We start from the raw sequence: 14,516 nt of genomic DNA, 5'->3' as shown, positions 1-14,516 counted from the left end.
GTCCTCTGTATCTGAAGGAAATCCAAGCTACTGATGTTTTTAAAGGAGATTTGAAAAAGAGGGGTGCCTGGGTGGCTCAGTTGGTTAAAGCCTCTGCCTTCAGCTCGGGTTGTGATCCCAGGGTTCTGGGATCGAGCCCCGCGTCTGGCTCTCTGCTCGGCAGGGAGCCTGCTTCCTCCTCTCTCTCCGTCTGCCTCTCTGCCTACTTGTGATCTCTATCTGTCAAATGAATAAATAAAATCCAAAAAAGAAAATTTTTTTTGTAAAAAAGAAAGAAAAATGAAGCCAGTGTTCACCACCACTGACCTTCAGGACATTCAAGTTAGTTGAACCACAATTAAGATCTTTTTGTGAATTACGTGCATTTAATTTACTGATGTCATGATAAAATTTTTCTTGATGATACAAGTCAGCTCAAACTCAGGGGCTACACAGGAACAACAGGAAAGGAACCTAGAAGCCCAGTGTATCCCTGCTCCTCCTACTTGGTAAATTTTTGCCCCAAAAGATCTCTGACCCAACTCCTCCCTGCTAGGAAATGTAACAAGATCATGTCACAGCACTTTAGAAAAAAATATAATGTGTTCTATAAAAAGCAGGTAACATGAGACCAGGGATTCTGGAGAAATCACCTGTCCTCTGATGGCGCCTCAACCCATGGGTATAAAACACAAGCCCAAATGCCAACATTTCCTGTACCTGCTGCTCAAAAATCTCTGTTAGCAAGAAGATGGATGGTTTATCACTAAAACTGAAGAAACATCTACCTGCTACTCAGAAACACCTGATAACAAGAAGATGGGTGGCTGAGCCTAAAATTGAACGAACCTATGTGGTATCTCTGGCCAATGTCCTCTAAACGTCTTCCACTTCTGTTTGACAGCTATGTTTTTCCAGCTTCTCTCTCCATCTCTGCAGCAGGGTAAACTTCCCCCCACCCCACCATCAGCAGAACTGCAGCCCCGCTAACATCAGAAGTCCCAGCATCCCATCCTGGACCACGACCGCCCAGGCTTCCAGCTCGCTTTGGTCTCCCGACCACCTTGTGGAGCTCAGCAGACCACTGAGCCCTCTTCCGCTCTCCACCCGCCTCTCCTGCCCCCACTGTCCCCTTGTCGGGCTTGGGTTCTGCATACGACTTTTTTTTTTTTTTGGAGCCCCAACACGGGGCTTGAGCTGAGATCAAGAGTGGGATGCTCAACCAACTGAGCCACCCAGGTGCCCCCCACCCCCGTGTACTATTCTGACAATCCCCCTTTCACCCTCTCTCCACCTCTCTCCATCCACCGCACCCCTGGGCAAAGCCTCAGGCCTGGACAAAACCAACGGCGCACCTTCTCTGTTTTATACCCATGGAGAAAAATCACACCAGGGGATTGGTGTCGCAGAACATTCATGTTCACCAGCTCAACGGGGCATTCAGCGCTGCCTGAAAACTCAATGGATTCCTCACCGTCTCTACACATTATTATTGAATACTTTTCCCACTTTCCAAAGATAATTCGTCTCTGATTCCCTTCGAATGCCAGTTGATGGCCTTGCCTCATGGAGAACATCAAGAAACTGCATGCAGGCTCCTCTATCTGCGTCTGCGGTCACCTCCTCCTCCTGCCCCCCTGCTGCCATCCATCCGCCATGCTCTGGAACCCATCTCCCCCCATCGCCATCCTCCATTCCTGCCTCCCTGGCCTCTTTGCTTTGCCGTCTCCAAGGCATCTCACACTTTACCTGTCCCTCCTCCTCCTGTTCACCCTTCCCCCCCTTCACCAACCCAGCGCTCAAGCTAGAGAACTGGAGGTCATCCTTAACACCGCCCTCGCCCCCCACCCACACTGTAACCAAACCCCTTCACATCGCCTCCTCTCTCTCCTCCAGGCGGTCCTCCTCTGTCCACCGCCCCGCACCACCTTTCCCTAGGACCACGCAAGCCCTGCCTTCCCGCACAGCCTCTGCCCGCTCTTCTGCCCTCACCGCAGCACCACTGTCCCCTCACATTGCGTCTGATTCTTCTTCCCCACACCCTGCAGGTGCCAACTCAACACATCTGGCATGTCCGTCCATCCGTCTGTCGCTCCTCTTCCATTTATTCTGGCATTTTGCATAATATTCATTTGGAAAGGCGGGAATAAGGAAACAAGTGTGGGAGTCCCTGGGCTCTGACCTAGAGAGGAGGCCACCAGACCCAGAACACCCAACAGCCTCCTAGCAGTCCTGCTGGCCCCTCGGTTCACCCGGCCCAGGCCTCCCGCACCGGGGACTGTCAGACACACCCCTGGCGCGCAGCTCTGCGTCTGCGTTCGCTTGGCAGCAGCCTCGCCCAACACCCAGCCTCCTCACACACGGAGCTCACATTCTGAACACGACAGTTGACACTTTTCCCGACTTGGTCCCCCCTCTCTTCGGCTTATTCTCTTGATTCTCCACTTGCCTTCACTCCCCATAAACCCCATTTCCCTTTCGTCTGCACATCAGGGTTCACAGTGACACCTCCACCTGGAGGCCCTCCCTCCATCATCTTCTCCAGTGGAAACCTGACCCAGACAAGCCCAGCGTCTTCTGAGACGATCTCCCTGACGTCCCAGCCAGAAGGAAACCCAGCCTTTGCTACGTTTCATGGCACTTCGGACCTGTTGCAGCCCGTCTGCTCGGGAGCACGGCTGTCTGTGTGTGTGGATCCTCGCTGCTATGTGATTCCAACAATTCCTCAAAGACTTCACTCATCTCCGGGTCCCCAAACGACCTTGAAAAAATAAGCCCCCTCTAACTCCGATATTAAAATGAATCCAAATCTAACCCTGCTTTATAAAGTTAGTCACCCCAGTGACAAACTTAAACTACGTGTAGTTAAGATCAGATGCCACGGAATGTGGTCACGAAACTGGCCTCAGGCGCTTTGCCACTGCTATTCCCGCTGCTGGAAACACTCTTCCCTGGGCTCTCTGGATGCCTGGCTCCCCCACCTTGGCCTCAAGTGATGCAACCTCAGAGAGGCCCTCCCTGGCTACTCCATCTCAGGTACCCAGTCGCTTCTAACATAACTTCCTGAAGCCTTCATAGCCTCAGACCAACTGGAAAGCTTAACTGGTTCCTGAGTTTTTAACCTTCCATCTCCCTAGGCTCTGGGAGGGCAGGGATCGCCCCCATCCTGTTTGCAACATATCAGTATGCACCTGGGCACCTGGTAACTAGAAGGCACGCGATAGATCAGTGAGTAAATGAGGCCACGAATGCACGCAAATATGAGTAACCGCATGACCTCGGATTACTGCATGCCAAAACCGTTACTAAAGTCTCTAAAATACGACAATATACTTACTTGTCCAACCTTTGAAAGTTTAAGTTCTCTTAATGTATAGTCATGAGCAGCACTTTCTTTGACGTTCCTAACACGCATGACCCCATATTCTTTCAGAGCATACTCGTCGGGCCAGTATTTGACACATTTACTCTGAAAGGGATCAGAGAAAAGACAGTTAATCTCTGTGAATTCTGAAATTAAAGCCTAAACCAGAGGAAAATAAATACTCAGAAAAAAAAAAAAAATTCGAGTCTTGCTTAATGATCAATATTCAGAAAATGGCCTATCTAGCATCTGGTGGATTTTCAAAGAAAAGGAAAAATAAGTTCAAATAAGAAAAGCAGGTGCGTGGAAAACCAGGGAGAAGCCGAAAGACAGAGCAGCCTTTGCAGGGTTGTCTGATCTAAGCCGCATGTCAAAGGACGGTCAAGGATTGTTCATTTATCTCCAAAGAAACAAAGATGCAGAATGAGGGACTAACCTGTCTGAGGGTTCTGTCTAGCAATCACTGAAGTCTGAATTCCAGAGATCTTCCAGTCCCTCTGCAGGGAAGGCAAGCAAGCACTCTGGAGGTGGACGGGTTGCCCAAAGAGCCAGACTTGTCTGGTTCATTTCCGCACCCGTGTAGGAGGACTCCGTGCCTTATCTAACCCACGTGTGAACAGCTCCAACACAGCAAGGCAGCCGACGGGGTTTTGAACCAGCTGCTTCTTCTATATCCAGATCCGTTCACTACCTACTATACACGTCCCCTTCGCTTCCCTGGGTGCCCGGGAACAGTGAGCCTGCAACAGCTGCTGGCGTCAGAGCAGACAGATTGAAAAATATGGCACCAACTACATCATTCTTGGTGCCAAAGAGGAAGATATTTAGCTCAATGAGAAATGAGCCTGTATATATCTGGTGACGTGTCCTGGGCAGAGAATGTTTTTGTGTTTTGTTTTTTTCTGGGAGCGGACTTCCCACAACCACCAAGATACCAATATCAGCAAGAGAAATTTACCTTTTCTATTAGGAAGACAGAGAAACTCAGTGCTAAAACTGTAATTAAGAGAGCAGCTGTAGGCATCCCCTCAGTCAAAGATTAATGGAAAGAAAAAAAAACACAGCAGAAGGAAAGTTGAACAGAAGAATTAATAGTGCAACTTTTTTGCCTGGCAATGGCTTATATGGTCTATTATTTATTAATATTCTGAATTCAGCTTTCTCCCTGCACTATTTGGTAGATCCAAATACCTCTTCGACAGATTTGATACAACTTTTATTATCCCCAAATAAGCACTTTAAATATTAACTGTGCTCAATGCTATTGCTGGCCAATCAATTCTGTGACTGTTTGTTGTTCAAGAGACTCAACAGAGAACAAAAAATTAAATCACAACCCTGAAAACATTTCAGCAGACTTTGAACATCAGCAGACTACCTCGGCCCTCCTCCTAGTTTTCCAAACTCTGACGTAGACTTTGGCAAACAAATTCTAAAATGTGACAGCTAATACATTTTAAACCAAAGCCCAGGAGTCAAAGGGAATCTAGAGTCTGAGACCAAGAGAGCACACTATCAGAACTTCTGGGGGCACCGGGGTGGCTCAGTGGGTTAAGCATCTGCCTTCGACTCAGGTCATGATCTCAGGGTCCTGGGATCGAGCCCCACGTCGGGCTCTCTGCTCAGCAGGGAGCCTGCTTCCCCTCTCTCTGCCGGCCTCTCTGCCTACTTGTGATCTCTGTCAAATAAATAAATAAAATCTTTAAAAAAAAAAAAAAAAGAACTTCTGGACTGTGGAGAGAATGCATCCATCATGCTCTCCACCCTGGGACTGAAGAGCATAAGCAGGAAGCAGGCACAGACTTGCAGGGTGGAGGCAAGCAGAGGGGCAGGCTGATTTGGCCCAATGTCTGCCTGTTCTAGGAGCTTCTGGCAGGTCTTCCAAAAGGGACCAAAACGAATCCCCCTGAAGTGACACAAGAACCTTCTCCTCGTGCCCCCAAGTCCTGTAAGGAGAGGCAGCCGCCTCTGAGCCAGACAACAGGCAGGACAGATGGCTCCGTTTTCCTTCTATACTCGGGCAGGTGCCTGAGTTAAACATCTGATGTTACTGCGGGGAGCTGCTGGAGGAAGCCTCTGTTTCACAATGACCAGATCCGGCCTTAAAGGTTTTCAGAAGCATGACGACTAGTTAGCACAACAATGAAAATCCTACAAAATCATGCTGCCCTTCAAAACTGATAGGAAAATTACATCAGGAGCGCTAAAATCCAGAATCACTCATCTGTCTCAGGTTTAACTTAAAGGTATGGCTGCTATATTCCATGCAAATTTTATGTAAACCAATTAAAGTTAACTACAAAATAACTTTGACTAAAACACAGAACTTTTCCACATTAAAAACCCACATTAAAAACCCACATGGGCTCACTCTGCGATAACACGGAGAAATGTCACTCAATGAGATCTGTCTGCTTCTCTGTAGGTGTGGGCTGTTACAATTTTTAAAACCTGAAGTGTCATGAAGAGTGTGGGGAGAGGAGTACTTGACATAGCAGCTGGGTTGGGGGCTGGGGGGCATGCTGGGACAACCACTCTGGGAGCAGTTTGGCGGAGTGTCTTCGAACTTACAACATGCCTACCCTGTGACCTAGCATTCCTTTTTATGAAGTCTAACCTAGAGAAACACGTGCCACACACAAACACACACACACACAGAAGTAAGAATAAGATTATTCACTTAGCACTGTTTGTTAACAGCAAAAACGGAAACATTTAAGTGCCCGATTCATAATGGTAAAATAACTTATGGTACAGCCTTACTACGGAACATCATGCAATTACTAAAAAGAAGGCAACAGGCTTACTATGTACGAATAGTAGATGTTAGAACATTCATTTGGGCGGGGCCCAAGATGAAAGATGAAAACACTTTTGCATACAGTGTTTTTCCAGGCACACATACATATGTAAGCACACACATATGTGTAAATGCCTCTCACACATGTATGTATGTAAATGCCAAGAAGAGAGCATGGAGGGATACACATCACTCTGGTGACAGGGACTTCAAATGGGTGGACAAGGGACAGTGACAAAGGCAATTTTAACCATAACCATAATGTGTTTGGATATGTATATGACTATATTGCTTAAATAATTCAAATTAATGTTTAAATGCTCACACGTCACGACAAGTATAATTTATATGACCAGTGAAATCACTAATAAGGACATTAAAACGGTTATTACAAATATACTCCATATGTCCAAAAGGTATAAGTTAAAAAGAGAGACACAGAAGGCATTAAAAGGAAACAACAACAATAATAAAACTTCTAGAGATGAAAAAAACAATGTCTGCTATGGAAAACACACTAATAGTAATAACAGCAGGTGACACACTGCAGAAGAAAAGATTAAAGACACTCAGCCAAAGAAACTATCCAAAATGAAACAAGGGGGAGAAAAGACAACTGCACAAAATGAACAAAGCCTCCGTAGGCCTCAGGTCAATGCCGAGCAGCCCAATATACGTGTAATTGCTGTCCTGTGTGTGCAGAAATAAAAAACATTTCCAAATGCAGAGAAAACTATAAAGCCACAAATTCCAGAAGCTCAATGAATCCCAAGCAGAAGGAACATAAAGAAAACTACACCAAGGCATGTCACAACCAAATTTCTTCTACTCTCTTTTCTCCAGAGGGTCAGTTAGAATCAGCTTAATGTGTTTATTCAGTTCTTAACATGTTCAACCTGACACGGCCAATACTTTACAAATACTGTATCAGAAGAACTTGAGTATACCTTTCCTCTTTCCACTTCTTTCGTTGTCATGACAATCACTCGGGAGTTCTCTTGAAATACCATCCGCCAAAAGTCATTCACCGTGTTTTGCAAGCAGCCTTGCGTGGCAATGTAACTCTTTTTGGGCTTTGAATTGTTGCATTTGGTTTCAAACTCAGGCTAGAAATTTTAGGAAGAAAATCCATCAAACACCTGAATGTTGCTTTCGGGGTCACAAGCAATATAAAACATAAAATACAAACAATGGCTGGCAATGTACGGTCAGAAAACACTGTGGAAAGCAAAGATTACCATGATAATATTTGCATTGATGTAATCTGAAACGGGCTCATTGGGATCGCCATCGTGTAGGACAACCCTGGTATGATCAACTGGAAGAAAAAGAGACCACAGTCATACTTCCTCAGGACACGTCACTTCAAATCAGTTACCCTTCCACCCAGTCCAAGTTTTGTTCACTTAATGATAAAACCACACAAAAGAAATCCTAAATGAGCACAACAATGATCTGAACACCACATGATGCTTCATAATGCTACCTTTAAGATGAAAAAAGTAGCAACGGGAACTCCCTGGTCTTGACAATTTACTATGGATCTACAGGATATTATCACTGGGAGAAGCTGGATAAAGAGTACATGGGAACCGGGTGCCTGGGTGGCTCAGTGGGTTAAGCCTCTGCCTTCGGCTCAGGTCATGATCTCAGGGTCCTGGGATCGAGTCCCGAGTCGGGCTCTCTGCTCAGCGGGGAGCCTGCTTCCTCCTCTCTCTCTGCCTGCCTCTCTGCCTACTTGTGATCTCTCTCTGTCAAATAAATAAGTAAAATCTTTTTAAAAATGTTTTTAAAAAAGAGTACACGGGAACCTTCTGTATATTTTTGTAACTTCTTGTGAGTCTAAAAGTATTTCAAAACAAAAAGGTGGCTTTTTTTTTTTTTTAAAGATTTTATTTATTTATTTGACAGAGAGAAATCACAAGTAGGCAGAGAGGCAGGCAGAGAGAGAGGAAGAAGCAGGCTCCCTGCTGAGCAGAAAGCCCGATGTGGGGCTTGAACCCAGGACCTGGGATCATGACCTGAGCCGAAGGCAGCGGCTTAACCCACTGAGCCACCCAGGCGCCCCATAAAAAAGGTGGCTTTTTTTTAAAAAACAAAAGGAAGAGTAAAGTACAGATGAATGACATAATGCCTGAGATTCACTTCGACATAATTTGGGGAGAGAGGAAGAGTGGCTCAGAGTATAAATCAAACAGGACTGGGTATGAGTTGACAACACGCAGAGCAGAGCAGCGGGTATGTATGGTTTTTTATACTATTCTGTCTACTTATGAATATATTTGAAACTTTCCATAATACAAATGGTGGGTTGTTTTTTTTTAATGAAGCAGAATGAAATACGTATCTAGAAGGTAAGATTTTGATAGTATCAACTGACTAAATTCCGTACAAAAGAACACGACTGATAGAGGAGTCTGAGCGCTCTACCTAAGCAACTCATTTTACCATGGGGAGTGGGGCGCTCCTGGGAGACTCAGTTAAGTGTCCAACTCGTTTTGGGTTGTGAGATGGAGCCCCGCGTCAGGCTCCACGCTGGGTATGGAGCCTGCTTGAGATTCTCTCTCTCCCTCTCCCTGTGCCCCTCCCCACCTTCCCTCTCTTAAAAAATTATTTTACAATGCGAATTAGTAATACAGCTGCATGTCTCAGATTCCCCATCTCTAAAGAAATAAGACGTTAATCAAGAGGAAGCACCTGACTGGGATTTTTAAGAGAGGAAAAGGCAATGATACTCTATTCAAATACTGCATCCTATTGTTCCCGTCACCTTTTCCTACATCCCTGCATCTTCCTATCGAGTTCCGTTAGGTCTCCTGAGCAGAAAGGGAAACTTAGACATCAACAGGATGAGGCTTCCCCAAGGTCATGAGGACCATGCTGTGACTCAGATTGATTCTCTGCAAATTCCTATCACTTCTTCTCACTACTATTAACGCCTCCACTTTCTCCCATCCTCACCTACACACAACTCAAATAACCATATTGATGCGATATACATATGTACCATGTACGTGTACCTATGTACACGGAAAGACCATGCTACACACACACACAGGCACACACACATACACTCACGCACGCAAGCACAATTGGGTTTATGATACCTGACAAAATGGCTTGGATCTGATGAGACATTACTGCAGTGCTCACCAAATTTGCTCACGCATTCCAATAAACTTTAATTGTGAAGTTTTTGAACACCGAAATATATACACATACATATACAAACAAGCCCTATTTTTAAGTTGGTAAATACATTATGCATGCACTGCCATCAATCTGTATGTCAGATTTAAATTTTTCTTTCTTTCTCTTTTTAGATAAAGGATATAAATCAAAAGAAGTTCTCAGTGTTCCTTCCCTTCCCCCCCAGCAGACCGCCCCTGCACAGCCCCTCTGGAGATCCCTCCGAGAAAGAGCATGGTGCTAAGACCGTGGCTCTGGGGGCTCCGATGCCCGTTCTCCCTTGCTTGCAACCTTGCTGAAATGGTCTATAAAACTGGGAAAATCAGAACGTCTGCTTTCTATGCTGGGGTAAGAAGTAAGTGAGACCAATGCAGAGCCTGGCACAGGGTCAGCCCTCAGGAAAGAGGGGCTACGACAACCTTCTTGCCATCTCTGGGGCCCTCACCTAAGACCGCCATCCTTCCAGGCCCCTTGTTCTCTGTGGCTCGGCTTGGGCTCTACTGGGCAGCACTCGGGTGTTAAACGCCTTATGGATACCTCTGGGTCCTTTTCAAGCTAAGTGTAGGTATGTACCTATATCTCCTGTAACCCGAGCTCCAGAGCTCAGGGAGCAGAGCAGTTGAAGAGTCCTTGGGGGGAGACTGCCTATTCCCCAGAAGAGGGAATGGAGTCCCAGCGAGGAGGTGGGCCTTCCCCAAGCCCCACAGGCTGAGTGCTGAACGAAGGGCAAGGACACAAGCCTGGGCCCCCTAAGGGTCTTGGTGTGGCCTGACCCTGGGAGATGGCAAGCCTTTTAGGCATATAAAATTAATTAACAGAAGGAAACAACCCACACAAGGATCACCTGGTGGCAGTCTGACCCAGGACGGGCAGCACAGGAACGCGGTAAACGTCAACCATCCCACCATGTTTGACGATTCTGGAAACCACTCACAACTGAAAGGGGCTAAGGCCTCGGATCTTCTGAGGAGGCACGTGGCGCACAAGAAAAGTTACAGGGACACTGAGGAAGCCAACACTCCAAGAGTCACTGTTACTGAACAGAACATTACTACTTACAGGGCAGGATGTTTTTATATCTATTTTTGTTCTTATTTTCTTGCCTCTGACCCTCTTTTCGGCTGTAGAGAAGTTTGCACTCCTGCTGTTGTAGTGTCTGGAGAGGAAAAAAAGTAAATATTATTGCATGTCAAAAGCTTTAAAAAAAAAATAAAATAAAGCATGGCTCAGCAGTTCTGCTGTAAGAATTTTATCCTAGGAAAGATTCAGGGTTGCGACAGCTACAGGAATGCTGATCTTAAAACTGCATCGACAGTGCCAAAAACAATTTCCGGTCAGAAAGGGCTGCCTGTATAACACTGCCATTAATTCATACAAACAAATGTTCTGCGGCCATTTAAAAAGACATTCTAGGAAAATTTTTAATGCCTTGAGAAAATGATCAGGGTAAGTGTTAAGTGAAAAGAAGGTCAGACTTCCAAAACAGTATTATTACATAAGCCATATGTTTGCATTCGCCTATGTAACTAAGAAATGGCAGAAGACTATATATCAAAAAGGTAATGAGGATTGTTTTCTCAGGGTAGTGGGATTATGAAGGCCTTTTCTTCACTTTTTTGGCCTAAATTTTTTACAATGAGTTAATATTTATTAGTAGAGAAACCTTTTAAAGTAACAATTACTAAGAATGAAAGTCGGCGGGGGGAGTGGTGCCTGGATGGCTCGGTCGGTTAAGCATCTGCCTTTGACTTAGGTCATGGTCCCGGGGTCCTCGGATCAGGTCCAGGGTCAGGCTCCCTGCTCGGTGAGGAACCTACATCTCCCTCTCCCCATGCCCCATTCATGTTCTCTCTTACTATCTCTCTCTCTCAAGTAAATAAAGTCTTTGAAAAAAAAAAAAACAAAAAAGGCATGAAAGTCGGGGTGCCTGGCTGGTTCAGTCAGAAAAGCATGTGACTCTTGATCTCAGGGTTTGTGGGTTCAAGCTCCACACTGGGTGTAGAGATTACTTTAAAAAAAAAAAAACTTAAAAAAAGAATGAAAGCCAATGAGCATCAGTGTAGAGCATATAAATAACAGTTGTGATCAGGCTCTTGACTTTATGATCTGCTGCCTATTTTTACCATTGTTTAATTCAGAGCAAGCTCCAACAGAAGAGGTATTGGGTACGGCTGGATCGGGGGCATGCAAGCTTTGTTCCTCCTATGCCAAAAACCCACGTTAGCGCACGAGGCAGCCAGCCTGCGTCTACACAAACACCCACTCCCCAGGTTTCTCCCAGCCAGAGAATGAGGAAGAGAATGTTAGATTCCTGGAAGGGGTCAAGAGGGACACTTCTGTAGGGAAAGGAGGTGGGGAACATGATCAGGGAGAGACTAAACAAGGCAGCCACAGTGGGACTAGCCCCAGCGGAAGAGGAGACATGGGGAAGCAAAAAGGATCCTCTGGAGAAACAGACAGCAAGGTGGACAAGCCAGGCAGCAGCATGTTGAAGGGGTAGGTTTTATTTTCAAAATTAAAAGTACCTCTTTTTTTTTTTTTTTTTTAAAGACTTGGGATTTATTTGAGAGAGAGAAAGGGAGAGAGTGCACAGGAGCGAGGAGAGAGACAAAGGGAGATGGAGAAGCAGACTCCCCGACTGGCAGGGAGCCCGACACGGGACTCAATCCCACGACCCTGAGATCATGGCCTGAGCCAAAGGCAGATGCTTAACCAACTGAGCCACCCAGGCGCCCCAAATGTACCTCTTTAAGGGACCATTAGTTTCCCAAAAAGTCTAATCTGTAAGCAGAAATGACAAGTAGGCAAATCAAGAAAGTGGAAGGCAAACTAAAAAGAAGAAAATATATGTGTGCTGTATATGTATATATAAATCCCAGCTCGTAAAGGTTTCTACCAGGAGTGAGAGTCGATGTTTCATAACAAGCAGCCCACTGTCTTTCCATTCCATTTAAGTGAATTTCACAGACAGGTACGAAAGTCAGGATTTTAAATTGCTATTTGACTCTCGGATCGAAAATGCAGCATTTGGCCTTGACACACGGCTCGCAGCACAGGTGGTTAGCTAGCCGGAGCCCGGGCAGGAATAAAATACAACGGACACAGAACTCCGATGACGAGACGGTCATTCCAATTTTTAAAATGAGCCCAGATTAAGTAATTAAGGCCATGTGCCTTCCTGCGGGCTGGCATTTCCTCCGAACTGTGAGCCAGTCTTCCCGAGTGATGTCGCCACGTTAGGAAAAAAGGTTCAGTTGTGATTTTCAGACAGGCAGGTGAGGCTCAACAAAGCAGCTCGAACACTGCAAACTGACTCAGCCACTTAAAAGTCAAACAAGTGAAGAGACACAACATCTACAAAAGCTATAAAGAGCGGCGGGGCCGGGGCGGGGGGTGGGGGCGCTAGGAAATAATTAGCTGCTTGATTCAAAATCAGCGTGACAGTGAGGCACTCAAGCGAGCACTTAGCCCAAGTCTCGGCTTCTCAGAACAAGGCACACTCTTCTCTGAGCTCACGGAGGCCTGCCTCTAACCTCAGCTTCTGCTTCGCTGTCTGTGCCTCAGCTTCCTCGAGTGTCACGTGGGAACAGTCCTAATTACCTACCCCGCAGGGATGGCGTAAGAGTTAAGTGAGATTACCGTGGAAAAGTGCAGAAACACGCATGTTGGCTGGACCCTCTCCCCAGGTCGACCAGGGGCTCCCCTCATCCTGCGTCCAGTTACCAATCGCCTCTATCATGCAGATTTGGGGTCTGCACAGCACACAGGCTGAGACAGGCCTATCGGCCCCAGAGTCTTCCAGAAAGGACAAGCCCAGAGCACCTGCACCCCGGGCACCATCCGTGCTAACCAGCAGCGGCTGGCAGCTGTCACAGATGAATGACTAACTGTGTGTCTCCCCCCAGCTCTTTCCTCGGTGCCCGTTAGTCCATTCTTATCTGTGCCTGGGGCCCAAGTTGTCTGAACACATTGCATTTCCCGCAGAGGAAGGCTGCCATCCATCTAGAGTGCGGCTGAAAACAAAAAGAACTCAGAAGGGTGACTGGCCATGCTCTGCCCACCGAGGCTCCCTAACTGCCCCCGAGATAATCAGCTACCACCTGCCATGGGGTGCACCAGGCTGATGGCTGGAAGCAGCAGAAGAATATCCTATAAGCCGGCCCCCGCAGGCTACAGCCCTTCAGTGGTTTATCTTCCACAACCTCTCTCTCACCAGCAGTCCCTGGGGCACAAGAAAGCTGCAAACGACCTGTCAAGCTAAATGTCACTGTGTCTCCATCCGCATTCTCCACTGGGCAGTGGCAGGGATGCTAATGGTAATGACAGGCAGAAAAGGGGACAATGTAAAGCTGGGACAGAGACTTCAAGATACCCCATTTGCCCAAGTATTACAAACAAAGAATTTGGATCAAACGATGAACCCTTAAAAACATGCTAGAGGCTAGTTACAGTCTCCTGATTGCACGAGCCAAAACAGATCTAGAGCCAAACGGATTGTATCAGATTGTAAGCCTTAAAAGGCACCAAGAGAAAGCCGATTCCCTGCTCCACATTGTACATTCCGAAGCGCCCGGGAGCTGGGGCGCCTGGTGGGCTCAGTTGGTGGAACTTGTGACTCCTGATCTTGGGGTCGTGAGTTCCAGTCCCACCTTGGATGCAGAGATTACTTTAAAAATAAAATATTTTTTAAAAAGAAGAAGAAGCAGTGCCCAGGAACATGACCAACGGTGAATGGGACAAGTGCTCACAGTGCAAAAACAACCCCCTGACATTTATGACAAGTGAACACCCCTGAGTCCCACTCCCTGGAGCCCCTGCCGGCCTAAATGCCAGTAGCAGCATTCCCCACTTACTGTAATGACCAAAGGAGACCCCCACATGACTTCCAGAGCCCTGACTGAAACCACTGGACCTGACTCTTGACCAGAATGCCATGAATCCAAATGGAGCAGGATCAAGGAGAGACAGACAGACAGCAAACAAAATGGCAGAGCCTCGCATCGCCAAGCACCATAACGACAGCCCAATGATCATTCTGCCTGCACTGCTCTGAGCAGCGGGGACAAATCAAAAAAATAACGCCACTAACCATTAAGGCCACACCAAACTGTACAATTACTCTGCTTCTATTTTTTTTTTAAGATTTTATTTATTTTGAGAGAAAGAGAACGAGCGTGACAAGAG

General features: G+C 46.5%; 1 protein-coding gene across 2 annotated transcripts in view; it reads right to left on the bottom strand.

Moving 5' to 3' along the window:
- PTPN11 (protein tyrosine phosphatase non-receptor type 11) overlaps nt 1–14,516 on the bottom strand; it is an 82,378-nt gene that overhangs the window by 18,442 nt on the left and 49,420 nt on the right. For both annotated transcript variants that reach the window (XM_047696836.1, XM_047696837.1), the window contains exons 7-10: nt 10,392–10,488; nt 7,382–7,461; nt 7,091–7,249; nt 3,317–3,448 (exon numbers count right to left, since the gene is read on the bottom strand). In XM_047696836.1, coding sequence (XP_047552792.1) covers nt 3,317–3,448; nt 7,091–7,249; nt 7,382–7,461; nt 10,392–10,488 — 468 coding nt within the window. The remainder of the gene's footprint in view (nt 1–3,316; nt 3,449–7,090; nt 7,250–7,381; nt 7,462–10,391; nt 10,489–14,516) is intronic.

This window comes from Lutra lutra, chromosome 12, assembly GCF_902655055.1.
Source record: "Lutra lutra chromosome 12, mLutLut1.2, whole genome shotgun sequence".
Classification (NCBI taxonomy): Eukaryota; Metazoa; Chordata; class Mammalia; order Carnivora; family Mustelidae; genus Lutra; species Lutra lutra.
Note: the sequence above shows the minus strand (reverse complement) of the source record. Positions and strands in the feature narration are given on the sequence as shown.